At 58.6% G+C, this 21,855-nt stretch overlaps 1 protein-coding gene across 1 annotated transcript; it reads right to left on the bottom strand.

Moving 5' to 3' along the window:
* Positions 1 to 9: 9 nt before the first annotated feature.
* KCNH3 (potassium voltage-gated channel subfamily H member 3) lies at positions 10 to 18,812 on the bottom strand (the record flags this gene model as incomplete). Its single annotated transcript, XM_081248351.1, has 15 exons — positions 10 to 935; positions 1,028 to 1,104; positions 1,740 to 1,846; positions 2,242 to 2,573; positions 3,308 to 3,525; positions 8,257 to 8,506; positions 9,002 to 9,201; positions 9,502 to 9,783; positions 13,643 to 13,850; positions 13,933 to 14,090; positions 14,471 to 14,714; positions 15,159 to 15,292; positions 16,450 to 16,584; positions 17,042 to 17,275; positions 18,737 to 18,812. 15 exons carry the CDS (start codon positions 18,810 to 18,812, stop codon positions 339 to 341), a joined length of 3,252 nt encoding a protein of 1,083 aa, XP_081104477.1. The 3' UTR covers positions 10 to 338.
* Between the last annotated feature and the right edge of the window lie 3,043 nt (positions 18,813 to 21,855).

Genomic DNA, 21,855 nt, shown 5'->3' on the forward strand with positions numbered 1-21,855 from the left:
AGGCAGGGGCACATGCAGGGGATAGCAGAACCCCTCCTTGGCCTCAGGCCACTGTCCCCCAGCCTGCAGAGGGAGATGAGACGTCAGAGGAGCAAGCTGAGGTGAGGAAGGGCCCCAGGAGTAGGAGCCCAAAGATTCCTAGCCTGGGGCCTGCGGCTGAAGAAGTTCTAACCCTCCCTGTGAGAGTCCGGGCCCACGCCCTTGTTTGTTTGCTCTCAAGCTCCCTGCCCTGAGCCAGCGGGCAGCACGGAGTCCCAGGGGTGGCTGCCACTCTTCCTCCACCCTGAGGCTGGGCAGATGGCAGCATGTCTGGCAACACTGAGCTTTGGGGCTGGCGGTCAGACCCCTGTGCCTTCTTCCTGGGTCCACTGGACTGTGCCAGAGCCGTGGCAGCCAATAAGCACCATCTCCAGGCTATGGGGTTCCCAGGGCAAGGCCAGGCCCCCTGACCCTGGCGGGGGCTCTCCAGTACTGGCAGCCTCGGCCTGGTTCATGGGCTCTGGGGGCCCAGTCCTAGCCCCTTCCTCAGGAGGCGGTGGGCCTGGGGTGCTGGGCTCGGGGCAGAGTTCTCCTGAGCCTGGGGCCTCTGAGTCAGAGGTGGAGGTCCAAAAAGCTGTGGCTTGAGGCCAGGGGGAGCTCTGAGACGCTGGGGGGCCCCAGGGCCAGGGTGCCACGAGGGGAGGGGGCCCTGGATGAGGGTGGGGCCGGGTCCCACTCAAGACAGAGCCAGCTGGGGGCTGCAGGCAGTAGGAGGACGTCCCAGTGTCCACACACAGAGGCTGCAGGAGCCCAGAGGTGCTGGCCGGACAGGGCCCCTCTCCTGACGCCCGAGGGCACGGGCCCTCCCCATGGGGTGCCAGGATGAGCTGCACAGCCTGGCGAAGGGACTGCAGCCCCTCCCGCATCTGCAGCACCTGCTCAGACAGCTCCATCACCTGCAGGGAAGGGAGGAGGGTGGGAGGAGGGCGTGGTCAGTGGGGTGGGGACCTCACAACAGCAGGCGCCCCCACCCTTGCCCCTCACCCACCGCCTGCCGAAGCTTGTCCAGCATGTCTGTGTTCCTCACCTCGCTGGGCCCAAGGGGGACAGTGAGCAGGCTGTTCTCTGTGGACAGTAGGGTGGGGTTACCAGCCAGGGCTGGTGAATGAAGACAGCGCGGGGTCCAGGCCTCCGCCCGCTTAGCGCAGACCACACTGGCCTGGCCAGGCCTGCTGCTGCCAGGAACAGCCACTTACAACCTTACCTGAGTTGCTGAATTCTGTGCAAACCGCCAGGGGGCCTCGGGCACACTGGCTTGTGCTTCTCCCTCAGGAAGCGGCCTTTGTGCCTGTCTCTTGTTCTGTCCTCCAGGCAAGGGGACACTACCTGGGCCGCCTGGCCTGCCCAGGGGCCACTTTCAACTCTGCTTCCCCAGTCCTGTATCCCCCCCAGTGGGCCAGACACGGTGCTGAGGGTTTCAGCACCATTATCTCATTTAACATGCACAACCACCTTTTTACAGACGGGAAGCTGGGGTGAGAACCAAGGTCACACAGAGACCTGGCAGCAGAGATCTCACCAAGCTCCATTCCAGCTACCTTCCAACACCAAGGTGCTGGTCTTACCCAGTGCCCTGCCCAAACCATGCAGGTGGGTGAGGGCAAGAGGGCACCCAAAGTCTGTGCCCTGCCACTTTCTCAGAGGCTCCCAGGGCAAAGGGGATGCCCTGCCAACTTCCCCCCGGACCCGGGCCCCAGTACCTGGTCCGGGAGAGGGGCTGCTGCTACATTCTGGGCCAGACCGCCTCACCCGGAAAGAGAACTTGGGCTGGTCAGAGCCACAGCCGTCCTCAATGCCATCTACTACCCTGTGGACGCAGGTGCCAGGACAACAAATCAGTTGACAGCCACTGCAGTGTTTCACGGGACAAGATGCCCCACTGTCCGCAGAGGCTGCAGAAGCTTGGAGCCAGACCAGGGGCTTGGGGCCCCAAGCGAAGGGTAACACGTGGTCCCTTCCTCTAGGAGCTCGCAGTTTCACTGGGGATTCAAACTTGAATGAGGTGAAACAGCAAGAGAGTTCTGAGCAGTGCATGGCATGAACGGTGGAAAGGGGGCAGCAGGGAGGAGGAGGAGTCAAGGAAGGCTTCTTGGAGGAGGCTGGAGGGACAGATGGGCATCCAGGGCAGGGGTGTGCCTGGCCGGGGCCCCAGCCCTATCACTGCAGCTCTGCCCAGAGTTTAGTGGCCCAGAGCGCGCTCACCTGGGACTCAGATCTGGGGGTACATTCCATGGCACAGAGGGCAGCTGCAGCCCCTCTAAGCTCCGAGGGTGAGCAGAGGGGCCGGCCTCAGCCTGCAAAGCTCCTGCCCTGCCCGGCCGCCCTCTGCCGCCCAGCGGGGGCCGGGGCGCCGGTCGTCGCGGTGATAGCAGCTTGGCGGCCGAGGAGGATGAGGTGCAGCTGGGGGACAGCAGGGGGCTGGAGGGCTCATCAGCTGGGGCTGGCGAGGCCGCGGGGCCCTGCTCCCCGTCCGTCTCCTTCTCCTCCAGTGTGGACATGAGGGTGTTGTCGCCACTCAGGGAGCTGGTGTCCACCTGGGGATAGTGGGGGACAGGGAATCATCATGGAGAGCCCCCGCTATGTCCCACTCACCACCCCCCGACCCGGTCTCATCGCCCTAGACGGGAGGAGCTGTTTTTGTTCAACAGGATGCCCAGTGTCTCCCACCTCCCAAGGAAGAGACTCGGCAGGGGAAGGGGGGTGCTTTTCCGCTGCCACCACAAAGCCACCAAGCCCCGGAGGCGTTCGCTGTCCCTCAAAATGCTAGCCAAGTGTGGACACGCTGTCCCTCTACTTGGTCCCTGAGGCTAACTGAACTATCCAGGAGGACCTGGTACCAAAACCCGGTTTGGAATTAGTAAGATAAGGCAGGAAAACTCAAAAGCCCCTCAGAGAAGTCCTGTGTCACTGTGAAGAAGCAGGGGGCACTGCAGGGCTCTCTGCAGAGGCGGCCTGGAGACTAGTGTGCAGCCTGCCTGGCCCCGACCCATGGGCACCACCCCTCATCTGTGACCTCACAGCCTCCCCGTCTGGTGCCGCTGGACTCGCAGGCCGTCTCATGGGCCGGGAGAGCTGGGAGTGGCGGCTGAGCAGAGCTGGGCTGGGCTCTAAAGGACAGTGGGAGTGTGTGAAGGGGCAGCAGAGCGTAGAGCCCCCCCACCACCACGTGCGGGGTGCTCACACGGCACTCCCACAAACCCCTTCTCTGCCCACCTCACCAGGCCCCCCAGCACTCCCGCCCCTCCCCGCACGGACCCAGCACCCTCACCTCTGCGGGGCCTCCGCCAGCACCCAGGTTGTAGCTGAGCTCCCCTCGGAGGCCCCTGCTGAAGCGGGGGGCGAACTCGGGGTACAGCGCGAGGCTCTCGTGCAGGCCAGCCAGCTGCAGACACTGCAGGACGCAGTACGTCAGCCCCTTCACATCGGCGTTGGCCTTGACCACCTGCTCACGCCGGGGCAGCTCACAGCCAATCAGATCACCCTTCCCTGGGAAGAGGAAGCAGAGGTCAGCAAGCCCTGCCCCTCAGGTACCCGAGAGGGGGGTCGAGTGGGGCCTCTCCAGCCAGGACAAGAGGGGAGCAGCGGGGCCCGGGCCCTGGCTGACCCCTGCTGCCTGCCTCACTGGCTCCTCAGACAGGCTTGGGGTGAATAGCATTGTGACCCAGGTGCTCAAGCACATTTGGGATCAAAGAACTGTGCTGAAACCACCCGAATTTCAGATCTGAGACACCAGTTCTAGTGATTCCCAGGTTGCCTGTGGATCAGAATCCTCCGGGAAAGTTAAACCAACCAGACTCCCCGGGGCCCATCACTACCTACAGAATCATAATATCTACTGGAGACCCCGCAGTTGTTAAGCCCTGCAGGTGACTCAGGTAGAGCGTGTCCAGGAACCAGTATGTGGAACCAGCAAGTTAGTGCTGTGTGGCACAGTGAAAAAGGCAGGGGGCCGCGTTATTCCACCTCCCTGAGCCCTGGTGCCTCATCTATATGAGAGATCCTGTATTGAACTGAGTCTGTGGTGCTTTCGCGATCTTACCAGAAGGTGTCAATGCAGGGTTTTCCCAGCACCCGGCTGAGACTGCCACCTGGCTGACAGCGATTGTAAAATGGCATCAACTCGAGTCCGCATCCTAATCTCAGAGATGTTAAATTGTGGGGAAAAAAATGTGTGACTTAGAATGATGAAATAGGATGTCTCCAATCAGGGGCATGGTGATAAGTGAGTGTAGATAACATTCCTGACACACAGACGGCCAATCAAAGTTCATTTCCTTCCCTTACCTCCCGGAAAGAGTCCCCTACAGATCATTCCCGAGAGGTCCGGCACGCCACCAGGGCTCGGGCAGGGCACCCGCGGCCCTCACGAGGCAGCGCAACCCACGGCCAGACGTTTCACGAGACTAGACAGCGTTTCCTTCTCCTTACGGAAAAGGATGGCTTGCTGCCACCGCCACTGTGGGCTGCCTCACGCTGCCAGCAGAACTCACTGAGCTTAAAGGCCTCCTCTAAATGTTCATGGACTTTTGCTCAAATTTAAGTGCAGAACGCATCGTCGTTAAATCTTATTTTCTTGGTTTCAGGCCATCCTTCTGGTTCCTTCGGAGAGCTGTTTGGATCTCAGTGTGATCATCTGATGAATGAGCTCTCTGTCCTCACGTGTGTCATCTGGAAATAGGATAAGTATGTATTTCTTGTCTTCATCCAAGAGGGGAGATAAAAATGAGAAATAGGACAGGACCGAGGACGGAGTTCCATACCACTGGTCTCAGGGACCAGAGCCTGCCCTCCAGGCTGGCCTCTCAGACACAGCCTCCAACTCAGCTCATCAAGGCCTGCAAGGTCCTCCCTACACCGTCGCCCAGCTCACCTCTCTTTGTCTTGCCTCTTTCCTCCCCAACTAACTCTGCACACTTAGCTGTTAGTTCATACACAGAGGTAGGGGCCAGAATTGACACTGCAAGATGTGCCGTGAGCCTTAGCTGCAAGGAGCAGGCAGGAAGCACCTGGATGTTCAACTAAGGAGGCAGGTGGGGGATGGGGTGAAGGCAAAGCAGAAAACCAGGCCATGATGAGGGCTGGGGGACCGGGCATCCACCAGGGCATCCAGAGGGGCCACGTCAACGGAGGAAACAGTTCATCCGGAACATGTGGGTAGGGACAGGATGGATCAAAGGTGGCCTAAGTCCCAGTGCTGGGGAATTCTGGAGGCAAAGGCCACGGCACAGGCGGTGGCCACCCATGAAGCTGTCTTAATACTGACCGTGGATATTCTGAAGCCTGGTGCCTGGCATCAGAGAAGAGAGGTTCTTTCAGGACCCATGCCAGCTCCCAGCCACGCTGCTTCCTCAGCTCCCAGCTGAAAACCATCTGTTTAATGATCCACTAGACAATCTTGCTTTGGAGTGACCAGTCTGCCACTGTCAAAATCTGCCTTTTTGCCCTTCTGAATCTCTCCAGTTCCCCATCATTTCTCAAGGACTGCCAGCCATATGTGAGTGGCCATAACCCTGTTTGTTCAGAGTCCTGGCATTAACTCCACGTAGGGCCAGAAGTCAAACTCATGAACGACACATGGTATTTCTTTCTTCTGTTTCCTGTTGGAAGACCATCCTCCTCAAGGAAGAGAGGATGGACACACAGTCACTGCTGGGCGTGTGGTCTTGCTGGTTCTCCAGGTTAATGACAAACTTCAGCCCCTCCAGGCGTCAGCTGTCCCCACAGGGAGTCTGCAAGTGCTGCTGCCTGAGGATTTGGCTGTGGTCCAGGCGCCTTCCATCAGTGTGTGAGGCCCTCCGTGACCCACGCAGATCACAGCATCCCCACCCTCTGGGGTCCCTGCTGAAAGCCTCCCACAGCCCCGAAGCCTGCAGCCCCGTGTTGCCCGCCACCCTGAAATCGCGCCTTTTCTGCGGGATGAGTCTCCCCAGAGCAGAGCGCCTAAGAACACAATGTTAAGAAGCCTGAGGTTTAGAGTTAGCAGACCAGGTTCTAGCCCTAGCCTGCCTGTTCATTAACCTCTTGGAGCCTCAGTCTCCTATGCAAAATGGAATAGCGATCATTCCTCCGCACTGGGTTTTGTGAGGTTTGTGTGAGTTGAAGCATGTAAGGGCCAGGACACAGGGCTGGCCCTGCTGCGGGACCCCTGGGGCCAGCGTTATTGTCATGTCAGTTCCGAAACTGCAATCTCCCCTTCCTTGTCTAGGGAATAGATCCCTCTTCTTCACCTCTTTCTTTTGCCAAAAAGGGAAGTGTATTCGGAGTCTGAGCTCTGCTGTCACCCATCGCAACCCTGGGCTTGCTCGAGGACCTTCCCTAGGAAAGGAGCATGTCCCCTCTTGGGCCTGGCCGGGGTGGGCGGGGGGAGGTTGCAGTGAACAAGCATGGCGTTCACACATACCTCCGGTCAATTAATCTTCAACAAAGGAGGCAAGAATTTACAATGGGAAAAAGACAGTCTTTTCAGCAAGGGATGTTGGGAAAGTTGGACAGCCTCATGTAAATTAGAACACACCCTCTCACCATACACAAAAATAAACTCAAAATGGCTCAAAAACTTACACATAAGAGATTACACCATAAAACCCCTAGAAGGGGACACAGGCAAAACATTCTCTGATATAAATTGTATCAATGTTTTCTTAGATCAGTCTCCGAAGGCAATAGAAATAAAAGCAAAAATAAATGAATGGACCTAATCAAATACTAGCTTTTGTATAGCAAAGGAAACCATAAACAAAGTGAAAAGACAATATATAGAATGGGAGAAAATATTTGCAAACGATGCAACCGACAAGGGTTTAATTCCCAAAATATACAAACAGCTCATACAACTCAACAACAAAAAAACAAACAACCCAATCGAAAAAGAACCAAATAGACATTTCTCCAAAGAAGACATACAGATGGCCAAGAGGCACATGAAAAGATGCTCAACATCGCTAATTATTAGAGAAATGCAAACCAAAATTATAATGAGGTACCATGTCACACCGGTCAGAATGGCCATCATTAAAAAGTCTACAAATGCTGGAGAGGGTGTGGAGAAAAGGGAACCCTCCTATACTGTTGGTGGGAATGTAAGTTGGTACAGCCACTGTGGAAAACAGAATGGAGGTTCCTCAAAAAACTAAGAAGGGAGTTGCCGTATGATCCAGCAATCCCACTCCTGGGCATATATCCAGACAAAACTCTAATTCAAAAAGATATAAGCACCCCTATGTTCATAGCAGCAGTATGTACAATAGCCAAGATATGGAAACGACCTAAATGCTCATCGACAGACAAATGGATAAAGAAGATGTGGTATATATATATATATATATATATATATATATATATATATATATATATATATATAAAATGGAATACTACTCGGCCATAAAAAAGAATGAAATAATTCCATTTGCAGCAACGTGGGTAGAACTAGAGATTATCATACTAAGTGAAGTCAGTCAGAGAAAGACAAATACCACGTGTTATCACTTATCTGTGGAATCTAAATATGACACACATGAACATATCTACAAAACAGAAAGAGACTCACAGGCATAGAGAACAGACTTGTGGTTGCCGGGGGGGGGAGGGGGGTGAGGGAGGGTTGGATTGCGAGTTTGGGGTTAGCAGATGCAAACTATTATACATAGAATGGGTACACAACAAGTCCTGCTGTATAACAAAGGGAACTATATTCAATATTCTGTGATAAACCAGAATGGAAAAGAATATAAAAAAAGAACATACATATATATATATATATATATATATAACTGAATCACTTTGCTGTACAGCAGAAATTAACACAGCGTTGTAAATCGCCTCTACTTCAATAAATTAAAAAAAAAAAAAAAGAATGGCGTCCATGCCTCCCTTTCTCCTGCCTGAACACTCTTTCCAGCACTTTCATCCTTAGCATTTGATTTTCCTCCTTGACAGGAAGTGCTCCCCTCTGTCCCCTCACAGACCGAAGGCTGGTCCTTCGCTCAGTCTGGCCTCCAGCACCCGCGAGATTGAGTTCACCTCCTTGTGTTGCCGCCTTGTGGTCACTGGGTCCTCTCTGAGCTTTGCCCAGGGCTCCATGGCTACTCCTGACCCCACCCTGGCTTTTTCTCCCTGGTGGCCTTGCCTGCGTCTTCTCTCCGCGTTTTCTGCAGATGGGGCCTTGGTTCCACCCGCCTCCCCGCAAGCCCTGGCGTCCTCGGTCCCACCCTCACAAACCTAGGATGGCGAGCACGGTGCCGCCCTTGAGCACCTCCATGGAGCCAGAGCAGACGAAGTAGAGGGCCTGGAGGGCGTCACCTTGGTGGATGAGATACTCGCCAGGCGTGCAAAAGGCGGGCCGCAGGGCCAGGGACAGCGTCCGCAGGCAGCCGCGGCTCGCCGCCTCAAACAGGGGCAGCTGCAGGACCTCCTTGTGAAGGTGCATGGCAATGTCTGCGCGGAGCTCGTCCGGAAGGCTCTGTAGCAGCTGCGGGTGGGATCAGGTGCCGAAGGTTAGGGTGGAGAGTGGGAGGCAGCCTCCCGCCAGCCCTTTCCACCCCGAGGGCCTCAGAGCAAGGGCAGGCGTGGGAGGGGCCTTGATTCCCCCACCCCCACCCCCAGCCCCCGCACAGCATCCAGCTCCACACAGGGTCCAATCAGTGAGGGGGGCCGCCTCTGCCTCCCTCTCAATCACTTTATCCTCCCCGCCCGCCATGGGCAAGCCCTGCTTTCCTCCTCCCGGCCTTAGACCTGGCCCTCAGTGAGCAGGGCCTCTAGACCTAGCGAGTGTGGAGACGGGCTTCCGAGCCGGCCCGGCTGCCTTCTGCTCCACGCCGCTGGCCGCCCAGGACAGAGTGGAGGCAGGGAGGTCAGAATTCTGCATCTCTTGCCCTCCAGCCCGCTGCTCCTGGGAATCTTAGGCCGAGCGCACACTCCTCGAAGGAGCAAAGGCCGGAAGGGCCGGCCCTGGAGACCTGCGCACCTCGGTGGTGTCGATACCGTTGTTCACCGCCCAGGTCGCCTGGAAGTACTCGAGCATGCGCTGCTTGAGGGGCTTGGGGATGCGGTGGATGCGGATGTAGTCGCGCAGGTCGCGGGTGCGGCTGTGGTACAGAAAGCGGCGGGCGTACATGCGCTGGATGATGGCCGTCACGTTCCCAAACACCACCGCGTGCATCAGGGCTGGGGAGGGTGGCGAGAGGGGTCACCTCCAGGACCAGCCTGGCCCGGCCGGACACCGTGCGGGACACATTTGTCCTCCCCACCCGCAGCCCCGCGCTGGGCAAGGCCCCCGGCCGCTGTGTGGGGAGGAGTCCTGCGGCCAGGTGGGCTCTCCTGGCCCTGGGCTCGGGTTCCTTGGGGCCCCTAGGCAGAAGCACCTCTGGGAAAGACCTCGGGGCCCTGTGGGAGGTGGGGAGAGAGGGCAGGCCCAGGGCATGAGTCGGGAAGTGGGCCCTGGACCGGGAACGGGGCAGGCCTCACCGCCGATGAGCATGGTGCAGATGGAGAAGATCTTCTCCGTGTCCGTGTTGGCAGACACGTTGCCGAAGCCCACGCTGGTGAGGCTGCTGAGTGCGAAGTAGAGGGAGGTGATGTAGGCGCTGCGCAGTGAGGGGCCGCCCAGGAGCTCAGGCCCCGTCCTGTTGGCCTCGCTGCCGCTGCTGCTACAGTTGTCACTCTGGCCAGAGCTGTTCCCTATAGCTGGGCTCCGGCCCACCAGGTAGTAGGGGGTCTCCAGTCGGCGGGCCAGCTCCTGCAGCCAGCCTGGGGAGGGGGCAGGACAGCACTGCTGCACTGCGGGCGCAGGTGTGCCTACTGGTACCCCCGGAGGGGGGGACACACATGGCTGCAAATCCACCCCCACGGCTTCCTGCCATGTCCGTCCCTCCTCTGCCAGCCCTGTGCGCCCCTGTGCGCCCCCTCACCCCTCCCCAAGACAAGCACACGAGGTCGAGATTGTCATCTCCCCGACGGTGTCTCTGGGCACTGAGGCTGGAGTGAAGAGCTCTGCACCCTCCTCCCTCTGCTGGCGCTAATCCCGGGGTGGCGGGCCCAGCTGCACGGGGCAGAGGGACTGGGGGGCTCATTGCACCAGCCACAGCCTCATCCCCAGGGCCGCCTCCTCTGCCTTGGCCTCCCAGACTCCTCTTGCTTTTTCTCTGAGCTCCAGAAAGCCGCCCCCCATTCAGCCTTATCCCCCCCACCACAACCACACACACCACCCAACCTCATGCACGCGTTCTCGGGCACACCGACGTGGACGCGTGCACACACCAGTAAGGCTACAGATGCAGTCGAGAGGACAAGGACACACGTGTGTGAGCACAGTCCTAGGAGCACAGCCACGGCCTGTGCATGCTTGGGAGAGAGACAAGGGTACGCCGGCGCTTGCACACTGACACCCAGGTAGGAGAGGGACACACCTGCATGGACACGAGCGCACAGGTGAGTGCACTCAGAGGCCACAGACAGGCAGGCCACCACCGTGCACACAGCTCTGTACACGCAGACACAAGCCAGCCTGGGACACTGAGAGGAGAATAAAGATCGCCCCAGTCTCCTCATCAACCTCCCATTCTCTGGTCTGGCCTTGGAGGAGGTGGGGCTGCATACTGTGGTCTCTCAGGAGCCCACAGCCGCCCAGAGTCACTCAGCCCAGCTGGAGGGCTGTGGGAATTCTAGGGTGTTAGATGGGGGTTCCCAGGGTCTACAGAGGTCCCAGGGGTCCTGGCAAAGCTGGGGGCCATGGGGAGCAAGGGAGAGAGAGCGGATCTAGCATAGAAGTCCAGAGGGTGGGCTGAGGATCACAGGCTTCGGTGGGACCCACCTCTCCATGTGCCCCTCCCTAGCTCCCTCCTCCACACTCACCCTAACATCGCACACGCTGCTGCTCTCTGTGGTCCTCACACCCCTCCTCTCACCACCCACCCATTCAGTCAGCAATCTCACGCACGTGTGCCAGGAGCCGGGGGACCCCCAGAAGCTTACTGCAGCGATGTCTCAGAGGTACACAGCACCCAAGGGTCCCGGGATGGGGCTCAAACCCACATGCTATTGGCTAGAGCTAGAAGGCTTCCCAGAAAAGGGAACACTGGTGGTTGGTCTCAGAGGATGGGTAGTTTTGAGACAAACTGAGAGGGGGTCATTCCTGATCTAGGGAAAGGTGTGGGCTAAACCTAGAGCTGGAGACAAGTACAGGCGAGTAGCTTGGCTTAGCTAGAATGTGGGGTCTGCACTGAGGGAGCAAACTCCAGGCTAAGGAGTTAGGGGGGGATGTGTAAAGTCCTGAGCCAAGGTGAGGACTCACCCTCCTGTTATTTGAGATGTGCTGTGAGAACGCAAGGAAGTACACAAAACTCTTTAGTCGTTACTTAGTTGGGCCTCTGAGGTGAAGCTGGTAGCTGGGTGAGGAGGAGGGGGCTGGAGGGTGGAGAAGCAGGAGGATGAAGGCAGGATGCAGAGGGGTCCCTCCTCACTCAGTCTTGGTCATGGGGCATTGGCAGCCCCTGGAGCTGGTGGCGGGATGGGGCCCCCTCTGCATGGGGCGTGTCGGCTGCAGAGGCCGTTCTGGAGGCTGGTGGTTTTCATACTGAGAAATGCTCCGAGCGACCTCCCTCAGTGTTTAGCACAGTCTTTTGAAAATCCAGCCCACCTCCACTGAGCTAATGGGATTCTGGGGCTGGAACTCTATGTCCACACCAGGGGCAATGGAGCAGTAGAACCAAGGCAAGGAGGCAAAGGGAAGGCACCTCCCACCAGACAGAGCTGGGCCAACAAGAGGCACCACTCTCACCCATGGACATCCCTCCCAAGGTGGACTTTGTGAGGCCTGGGTGTGGCTCCCACCCAGTTGGGGGTAGTTTCCCTGGAGAAAGAAGGGGCCGATGACGATGTGAAGGACTTGGAAACTCCCCTAATGTGAACTAGTACCAGCCCCTCCGGAACTTAGGGTTCAAGGGTGTGATCTGCCCAACAGTCAGCCCGCCCCTTACAAGCCCCATGCTCTCCATGGAGGGGCTCAGAGCCCCTCTGGGAGCCAAAGGTGTTCTTCATGTCAGCTCAGCAGCCCCTGTGACGTGGTCAGAATGGAGGATCCACATGGACACAAGACATGGGGTGTCTGGGTTTTGTGTGGGGAGGGGACTGACCTGGGGATTTGGTGTGTCACCCACGTAGGGGTCAGGGCTCTGCATCACCGTTACCCATCTCCCAGTCCTCTGAGCATGTTCATTGGGGGCATCTGACCCCAGAGCCGCCTCCGCCACAGCCTTCCTCTGGGAAGGGCGGGCGCCAAGGAGCTGACATACTGCCTGTGCTCGGCAGCTAGAGCTTTGGGGAATATCCAAGTGGGCCTCTGGGCTACACACCAGTCTCCGTGGGCTTGGCGAAGGAGGGAGGATTTGCAGGAGTCTCCTCGTCCCTGGGAACTGATCAGAGCATGTTTCTAAGGCCAACCTGGACTCCTGGTGACCGACCCCATCAAGAGCAGACAGTCATGGGGGCGGGGGTGCATCTGAGCAGCTGGCCTCTTGCCCACTGACTGGAAACGGGGGCTAAAGGCCAGTTACGGGGAAGTTGCCAGAGAGCTGGAGGGCCTGGGAGGAAGAAGGTGTGTCCAATTTTGGAGCTGCGGGCGTGGAGAGTTAGACGTTATTGGAACAGAATGGTCTGGAGACAGAGAGAGAGGATGGAAGTTGAGATGTTCACACCGTGGTGCCAGTGGAATCGCCCAGGGAGAGCAAGGCAGGGGGGCGGGGGGCAGGGCAGGAGGAGGCCTCCTCACAGGGCAGAGAGATGGCTGGCAGGGTCAGGTGCTACAGGGACTTCAAAGGGATAAGAGTTTGGCCCCAGAAGGTCACTGTGACCTTCAGGGTGACATTTGGGGTTGAGAGGTGGAGGTGGAAGCCCTCCTGGCAGGAGTTAAGACGTGAGTGGGAGGTGAGCAGAGAGAGGAGCTGCGAGAGGGGAGGTGAAATGAGAGTGAAGACGCTGGTGGGACGCAGAGAAAGGCTGCATTTCGGGCTGGGGAAGGGCTGAAGCAGCTGAGAACCATGCTGCCGGAGGTGACAGGAGTGGGCAAGGGGCCTTAGGGGCCAAGATGGTGGGGGATGAGCTTTTGAGAGGGTGGCGGGAAAGCGCCAGGCATCGGAGCAATCCTGGAGAGGTCTTCTGAGAGGGGTGGGGTACCCAGCTGGGCAGGGAGTGGGCGAATGTGAATGTGACACAAGCTTGACCACGAGGAGGCCATGATGGGTGAATAGACTCCCCCAGGCAGCCCACCAGGCTTCCTCCACAATGTGGGCCTGCAGGAGAGCAGGCCTGCCTCGAGGTGGTGGCTCTGTCATGCTCCCACCTGCACACACACGTGCCAGCCCCCTCATTCTCCTTACAAACACACACCTACTGGCACGCATGCCCCTGATACACACCTATGAGCATGTACACATGCAGACTTGCACACTTCTCTCTGACACCTTACATCAGCTCACGGACATCCCCTGATAGACACACACTTGGACTCACATTTCCCTGACGTACGCACCCTCAAGTGAACAGATTCCTTGGGTACATATGTACACACACACACACACACACACACACACACAGAGGCAGCCTCCAGTACCGATCTCAGGCAGCTCGGAGGCGCTGCTCTCGATTTCCCGCTGGCCGATGTAGAACCAGATGCAGGCCACCCAGTGGGCGAGCAGGGCGAACACAGCCATGAGCAGGGTCAGCACCACGGCGCTGTACTGCGAGTAGCGGTCCAACCGCGGGAGCAGGCGCAGCAGGCGCAGCAGGCGCAGCGTCTTCAGCAGATGCGCCCCGACGTACTGAGGTGGGGGGAGGGGGAGGTCACCCCAGGGCCGGCCCTCCCGTCCTGCCCCAAAGCCCACCCAGCCCAGCCGCACTGACCACGTTGACCTTGAAGGCGTGTAGCAGGTCGAAGGGCAGCGCCGCAATGACATCCAGCAGGAACCAGGTGCTAACGTAGTGGAGGCAAATGGACTTTGGGGCAAACACCACCTGGCCCGACTTGGACACGAACGTGGTGCGGAAATTCAGCACGATGTCTGGGGGAAGTTGGGGCGGGAGTCAGCACCAGTGGGGAGGAGCCACATTTTCCTGGGCACCTGCTCAGTGTGTAACACTGTCCTGGGCCCTTTACCTGCATTGTCTTAGTTTTCGCAGTAAACCAGAGGGTGGGTATTGTTGTGCCTATGTGACGGAGGGAGAAACCAGCTTGGAGAGGCTGTGACTAGCTCAGGGCCAAGTAACCCATTAGTGATGAAGACATATTTGGAGCCTAGGTCTGACTTCAAGGCCCACAGGTCATAAACGGGGGAGGGCAAGGGGGACACTGGAGGGCAGTGGAAGCCATGCAGACTATCCCCATCAAAGCCCGGGGGGGTCACTGGCCCAGGGAGGGGTGGGAGGCACAGAGCACACATACCAAGAATGAAGAGGACCTCCACGGCCAGGTCACAGACGCTGGGCGGGCCGCGGGCGGCACTGGGCTCCCGGGCTGTGCTCACGCACACGCTGTAGGGCACGGTGACAGCCACGTAGAGGGTGGCGAGCAGGATGAAGCCGTCCCAAGTGGCCCTCAGTGCCCCACAGTGCAGCAGGATGAAGGGTGACTTCCGGATGGCAGCTACTTTGTACTCGGGCAAATTTGGCTTCTCTCCAAACACCCCCTGAATGAGAGGCAGGGCCGGTCCGGGCAGGGAGGACAGGAAATTGGCGCAGGCTGAGTCTGGGTAGGGTCTGGGACAGGCATCTGCCCCCGTTCTCTCCCTGCATTCTCAAAACAACCTCTGACACAGGCATCAGAGTCCCCTTGTTATGGATCAGAAGACTGAGGATCGGTGAGCTCAAGTGACTTAGGTGAGGTCACACAGCTGCCTAGGGGAGGAGCCAAGATGGAGCCAAGGCCCATCTGACTTCAGGGCCAAAACTCTCCGCCATACCTTCGACAGATCAGGCATGTGACATTCTCACCACAAGCCCCAAAGTGCTGGTGGGGCCTGAGTAGCCCCCTGGACATTCTCTCTGTGGTGGGCTCAGTTCCCCTCCTCCATCTCCTCAACCGGCCCCTATCCTGCCCCACCCCCCAAACACACACCCTAGCGCCAATCCACCTTATTGAGCTTGTGCTTGCCCTTGGGCTGCTTCTGCAGGTGCCCAGACAGGTGGTAGAGCACAGCCCGGCTCCGTCGCCGGTTGGCATTGAAGGCTTTGGACCCTGCCCGGCCATATCGGCGTCGGCCACCACCTGCAAAAGAAGAGGGGCGGGAGAGACTGATGGGCGAAGCACTCACATGCCTCAGCCCAGGGCCTTGCGGGTAGGACACCAGTTGCTGGCCCGTGGACTGGTCTGGCTCACTGACTCGTTAGTCTATTTAGAGCTGGGGGCACCAGCGTTTCTCACTTCCTGGAGTCACTTGCCAACACCAGCAACGGGCAGCCCTGGGGGTGCTTACAGACACTCCCCCCCAGTGGCCGCTTCTAGGAGAAGGAGGTTTGGATCCAGGCAAGGCAAGAGAGGAACACCACAGGGAAAGGCCTGAGAGGGGAGTGGGAGGTAGTTCCCAGGGTGGGGGAGTGCAGAGCTGGCAGGAGGCCATTGGGCAGAGTCGAGGCCGCCCAGGGCTGGAGGCGGGGGATGGGGAACAGAGAGTACCCCCAACACCCCCAAATGGCAAAGAGGCCTTGGAGCAGCTTCTGATGACAGCTTTGTGAGCTGTCCAAAGGCCACCCCCAGCCCTTAGAGGATGCAAGAGGGGAAAGACCACAAGGACTTAAAAGAGGGCTTTGGCCAGGGCTCCCCAGACATGTCTGCATGAGGACAAGGAACCAGATGGGTCTGTGCTCAGCCTCGCTAATTGGTGGGAAAATGGTACTTCATGGGCACTAGTGGAATTTGTTTCTTTCAGTTTCTTAGTAAAGTTGCCTTTAAAAGCCGAACTTGGGCTTCCCTGGTGGCGCAGTGGTTGAGAATCCGCCTGCCAATGCAGGGGACACAGGTTCGAGCCCTGGTCTGGGAAGATCTCACGTGCCGCGGAGCGGCTGGGCCCGTGAGCCACAACGACTGAGCCAGCGCGTCTGGAGCCTGTGCTCCGCAACAAGAGAGGCCGCGACAGTGAGAGGCCCGCGCACCACGATGAAGAGTGGCCCCCGCTCGTCGCAACTAGAGAAAGCCCTCGCACGGAAACGAAGACCCGGCACAGCCAAAAGTAAATTAAAAAAAAGAAAAACGTGAACTTTGTCTCCACAAGCTCTCCGTACCTGGGCCTGGGGAGATGAGAGCAGCACAGGCTCCTCAGCCAGCAGAGCAGGAGTCGTGAGTGCAGGCGGGGTGGCCCCAAACCCACACTGGGCACCGTGGCCCCGCCAAGGTTTGAGGTACCCGGCAGCCCCACAGGCACCCACCTGTCTCCTTCCCTCTGTCGGGGCCCCCTCGGTTCTTGGTATCACTGATGTCCTTGTGAGAGACTAGGAAGAGCGCCACCTCCCCTTTCTCATTCTTTATGGGTATCACATCCAGGAGACACCAGAACGGGAGCCCTGGGCACAAAGACAGATTCAGCCCAGCTCCCATTCTCCGCCCGAGCCAAGGTGACAGAGGGGCCATTGACACCCCTGGTCAAGGCACATGCCAGCTCCACTTAGGACACTTAGACTCGATCCAACAGGGCGGGGGAAGGCAAGGGAGAGCAGAGACGACAGTCAGACATGTGTGTTCATAGATCTGTCCTGCTAAGTAAGACGGGGACATTTTTCTGCTGGGGTGGGAAATCCAAGATGGGAAATTGAGTACCAGCTGAGATTGGGGTGAGGACCGAAGAAAGGAGGGGCCAGGAACAAGAGGAGGGATGGAGAAAGAGGAGAGGGGAATGTGGGAAGATGGGATGAGATGGGGAGATGGAGAAGATGGGATTGGAAAGGAGGGACTGTGGATGGGGTGGGTACCAGGCTGGGTGAAACCACGAAAGTAAGGCAGGCCGGCCAGGTGGCCCCTCACCGCTCTTCCGGTACAGGATCAGCTCGGCCTTGAACTCCTTGTGCTCATCCAGGGCCTTGCGGATCTGTTGGCGGACGAGCTCACTGGTGTCTGGCCCATAGAGGAAGGAGCAGGCACAGCCCCGCTGCATGACCTCGGCCCGGGAGAAACCCGTGAGGTCGCAGAAGCCATCAGAGCAGTAGACCACGGGGAAGAGCCCCGCCACCTGGGCGTTGCCCAGCACGAAGTTACTATCTGCAAGAGACCACCTCTCAGAGGAGGTGTGGGGTGAAGGGGCACAGGGTCTACTACCCCTCCTTTCCCAATTGCCTGCAATCAAAGGGTAGGTGTTACAAATCCCAGGAATCCTGTGTGTGAGTGTTTGGGATGGGGGGTTGGGGGAGGGTTAGGACAGGAGCTATTTATGAACAGGAATTAGAGTGTCACCTGTGTGTCAGTGCCCTGCAAGTTCCCACTCCTAGCATCGCGTGTATAAGTGCATTCAAGAATTGGCATGTGTGAGCCCTGAGGTTGGTGAATGCAGCCCCGTGTGGGTGCTCTGCCCTCTGGAGTGTGACCTGAGAAGCTTGGGGTGAGGGGTGGGGTTAGGGATGTCCAAAGGAGGACTGCAGGACCAGTTCTAGGCCAGCCTCAGCCCCCCTCCCCCCGCCCCGCCAGCCTCTGCCAGGTTCACTCACCAGCCAGGTACTCAGGTTGGCTATTTGGCTCCTCCCACCGAGACACACTTGGACGGAGAGGCAATCCAAGCCACCATCTATTCTGCACTCTGTTTGAGCCCCAGTTGCCTGAGCCCCTGGCTCAGGAATTAGTGAATGTGATCCACAATGGGGGTGTAAGAACAGTAGCTGAGCTCTGGCAGCCTGGAGCCAGGAGTGTACTGGGGAGTGGGGGGCGCTGAATCAGCAGGCTGCAGGAGCCAAGTGCAGGCAAAGCAGATGGAGAAGCCTGGGGTGGGGATGGTCTCAGAGATGGGCTTCCACCCATATCAGGAACCAGAGGCAGAGGCAGAGAGCTGGGAAGCCCCACTGGGGGTGAGTTTGAGGGAGGAGGAGAAGGGAGGGGGCTTTCACGACTTTCCCAGTGCTCAGAGCCCCGGAAAACCAGGATCCAGAAGCTCTGGTCACCTTCTCCAAACTTCCCCAGTCTTAGTGGGAGTCCCCAAACCTATCTTTCTGGGGCTAGAGGGCTCGGTGGGTTTAGGCTGGTGGGTTTAGGTGGTGAGGTGAGGTTGGACTCACAGTGCTCTCCGGAGTCCCGCCTACTCCATCTCGGTCTGCAAACCTCTTTTCTAAACCTGTTTTTTTAGCCTCTAAAGCTGTCCCTTGAGCACCGCTTCCTGGCCTCACTTCCCAACCCGCCAGTTCAAGGGTAGTCTCGGTGGGATAGCGCCAGACGCAGGGATGGGATGGGTTAGACTGACTAGGTCGGGGTTCGCGACCCCAGGAACAGACGACATGACCGGCCCCCAAACCCAGAGAGTTCTAGCCATTTTGCCTGGCCCGGGGCAGTGTTGACTCTGAATTTTTCGGAAACGGCGTCTGGAAGGAGACGGTGGTCCCAGCTAAAAGTGGGGCTCGGGGAAGGGAGGGCGAGAGCAGGAGGGCTCCAGGCTGAGGTGTCTGGGTGCAGGACTGACGGGAACACTGGCCAGGGACAGCTGGTCCGGGAGCCAGTGGGGCGAGGGTCGGGACTCACGCGTGCCGTCGAAGCGCGTGGCGATGGTGTCCAGGAAGGTGTTCTGCGGCGCCAGCAGTCCCCGCATGGCCGGCATCTTAGGCGGCTGTGGCCGCCTGCCCCATCCCTCCGGGGCGCGGGGGCTCAGCGCCGGGGGAGGGCGCCCAACTCGGCCGCCCCCCGCCGGGCCCCGCGCCCCCTAGCGCAGCCGTCGGGGGGCAATGCCCACCCCGGGCTCGCAGGTCCCGCCAGCCGCCCGCGCGCAAGGGGGCGTCCCCGCCGTCGGGGCCCGGAGCATGGCGCGCGGCTCCTCGCGCCCTGGCCGCCCACGATTCCCGGACTCCCGGCTGCGCGCCCTCTGTGCTCTCGGCACCTTCGGCTCGAGGTGGCTGCAGCAGCGGCTCCCGTTTCGACTGCGGGTCGGCTCCGTCTCGGGCTCCGCTGGGCACCAGATCCCCGCAGCTACCTCCTTCTGTCGGGGAGAAGCGGCAGCCTCCCTCCCTCCCTCCGGCGCCTGCAGCCAGCACCGGGGTAACCATGGAGACGGGGCACACCCAGGCAGGGCTGCCTCCTTAAAGGGACAGGCCTCCCGCCGAGGGATTCCCCCCTCCCCTCGGGACCTCGTGGGGGCAGGGGAAGCGGCGCCCTCCCTCCCTCCCCGCGCTACGCAGGCCTCCCGGGCCACCCCGAGCCGCCCCGCCCGCCCCTCGGAGAACGACGGGCAAGCGCCTGGTCCCGCTCGGGCAGACTCAGCCGCAGGGGCGAGGCATCTTTCTCTGCAGCATGGGGGTTCTCAGAGAGCCTGGCAGCCTCTCCTCCCCCGGAGGGACCTGAGGAGAGCTCAGGCGGGGGATGAGCGGGGGGTGCGTGGTTTAGAAGATTTCCCCTAAGAAAAATGTAATGGGAAAGGGGGCTGGGCTAGCAGGTGGAGGTGGTGAAGACCGGTGGTTGGCGGAGGTTGGGTGGGGCAGGGGAAGTCTAAAAGGAGGTTTGGGGGAGGGGGTCTAAACCCAGCTTTTAGGCATCCAAGCCATTCTTAGCCTCAACTTGACCCTCCAGGGAATGGATCGATCCGTCACTAAGCGACGCCGCGGCTGGCTGGAGCTGCCAGGAAATAGGAGGGTGGGAAGTCCTGGAAATAGGGTTTAGATGCTCTCCGTGTGTGCCCGGGAGGTGGAGGGGTGGGGAGTGGAAATGAGGTGTGTGGGGATGGGGGCGCCCCAGATCCTTTGTCTTGCCCCTGTGTTTCTCTCTGTCCCCCTTTGCCGCTCCCAGGCTGCACTGAAGGGTCAGGTTGCAAATACAGGCAGGGTACAGTAGATGTCAGACGCTGGGGGAAACTTCCTAACCGTGCGCTAGTGGGTCTTTGCGGGCGGGGAATGAGAGGACCGAGTCTCCGCTGCCCCCAGCGCCTTTAGTCCTAGAGAACTAGGCTCTGCGCTGAAGGGGGAGCGGGGGCTGCAGGGACCCCCACCTCCAGCGAGGGGGTGGGGAGAAGGGGCCGGCGGGCTGTGCGGAGCCGGGCCCTGGGCGGCAGTCTCTCACTGGTCTCCAGCGCTGCGTCGGTCCCACCAGCCTCGCGCTGCCAGCGCCGCTCCTCCTCCCTCCCACGATTTGCCAGCGAGCGCGGCTACCGCCCGCGCCCAGAGGAACCGCCGTGGCCAAAACAGCAATTTGTTCCCGAACGAGTGATGCGGAAGGCTCAGCGCCCCCACCCCTCTAGGAGACACAACCATAGTCAGCAGCATCGGAAAGGAAGGAGTGTCCCCCGCTCCACCCACCCCTCATCTGTGACAAGGGCCAAAGCCCCAGGCACCTGTATTAAAATGAGCTGGTGCTTGGGCAGGAAGAAGAGGAAGCGTCCCCCTCCCCCAGTCCTCTGAATCCTGGAATCCCGCTCCCAGGAAGCACGACCCTAAGGAGGCTGCAGATCTTGCTTCCGACCCCCGACTTCCCACCCTCTCGCATGGGTCCAGGGCTGCACAGTAACCCCTCCCCCAACGGCTCATCTTTGCCCCTCCAGGCGATGTTCAAGCACACTGCTGAGGAGCTGGGGCAGTTTAGGAATCGGCTCACTTTGAGAGAAAGGATGAGGCTACGGTGCAAAGCACCCAACTTGAGAGCCGGGCTACTTACCCAGGTTCGAATATAGTTCTGCCACTTGCTGTTGTAATTTTCCTTGTGTGACTCAATTTTCTCCTCTGTGAAATGGGGACAATAACTACCTCAGAGGGTTGTTAGGAGGATTAAAAGATTAAAGGTTCTAGGACAGTGTGTGACATTTGCAACATGTAAATATTATTATCTGATTTTGAATCTTATAGGAGCCCTGTGAAATATGCAGAGTAGATGCTACTTACTCTCCATCTCACAAATGAGTAAACAGAGGCAGAGATAGAGGAGAGACTTGCTCAAGGTAACCAAGGTGGTAAATGGCTAAGGTTCCAACCCTGACACACTCCCAACCCCAGGTCCAGAGTCTACCTCACTCCAGCATAGCTGTCTCCCACTGTGAGGACTCAGAAACAACCCCAGGCTAGCTGTGTGGCACTCACAAGGACTGGTCATCTGGGGTTGTGCATGAGATCCTGATGATCCTCCCGTGGAAGCCCAAGTGTTCAGACTGTCAGTCTTCAAGCTCATCTGCCTGTGCTGGTTTTGAACATCAAGCCAAACCATAAGCTTTGGGTCAGGGTGAGCAGGCGGTAGACAGAATACGTGGGGTGCCCCAAAGAATTACCGTAGCTGAGATCGACTTGGTGCCAAAGCACTGTGCTAAGTGCTTTCCTTGGATTATCCGGTTAATCTTTATCATAACTCTGTGAGGGAGTCACTGTTATAATTGCCAACTTACAGGTGAAAACACTGAGGCGGAGAGGTTAAGATGCGCTGCCTCCTCCAGAAGCTCCAGGCACAACGCCTGCGTCACTGTTTTGGTGCTCTGGTCCCCACTTCCGGGAGAAGAAAATATACTAATGTCTGTTGAATGTTATGATCATTCTTCTTATCACAGAATGAAACAGCAATGTTTTGGGCTTTAAACCCCTTCCCCCATTGTCCTTCAAAGAATTTGTGTGAAAGTGTGTATGGGGTAGAGATGCAGCCACTGACCCTTTGCTTTGGCCTGGCCTGGTTTAAGG

The sequence above is a fragment of the Mesoplodon bidens genome, assembly GCF_964165515.1.
Source record: "Mesoplodon bidens genome assembly, chromosome: 11".
Lineage (NCBI taxonomy): Eukaryota > Metazoa > Chordata > Mammalia > Artiodactyla > Ziphiidae > Mesoplodon > Mesoplodon bidens.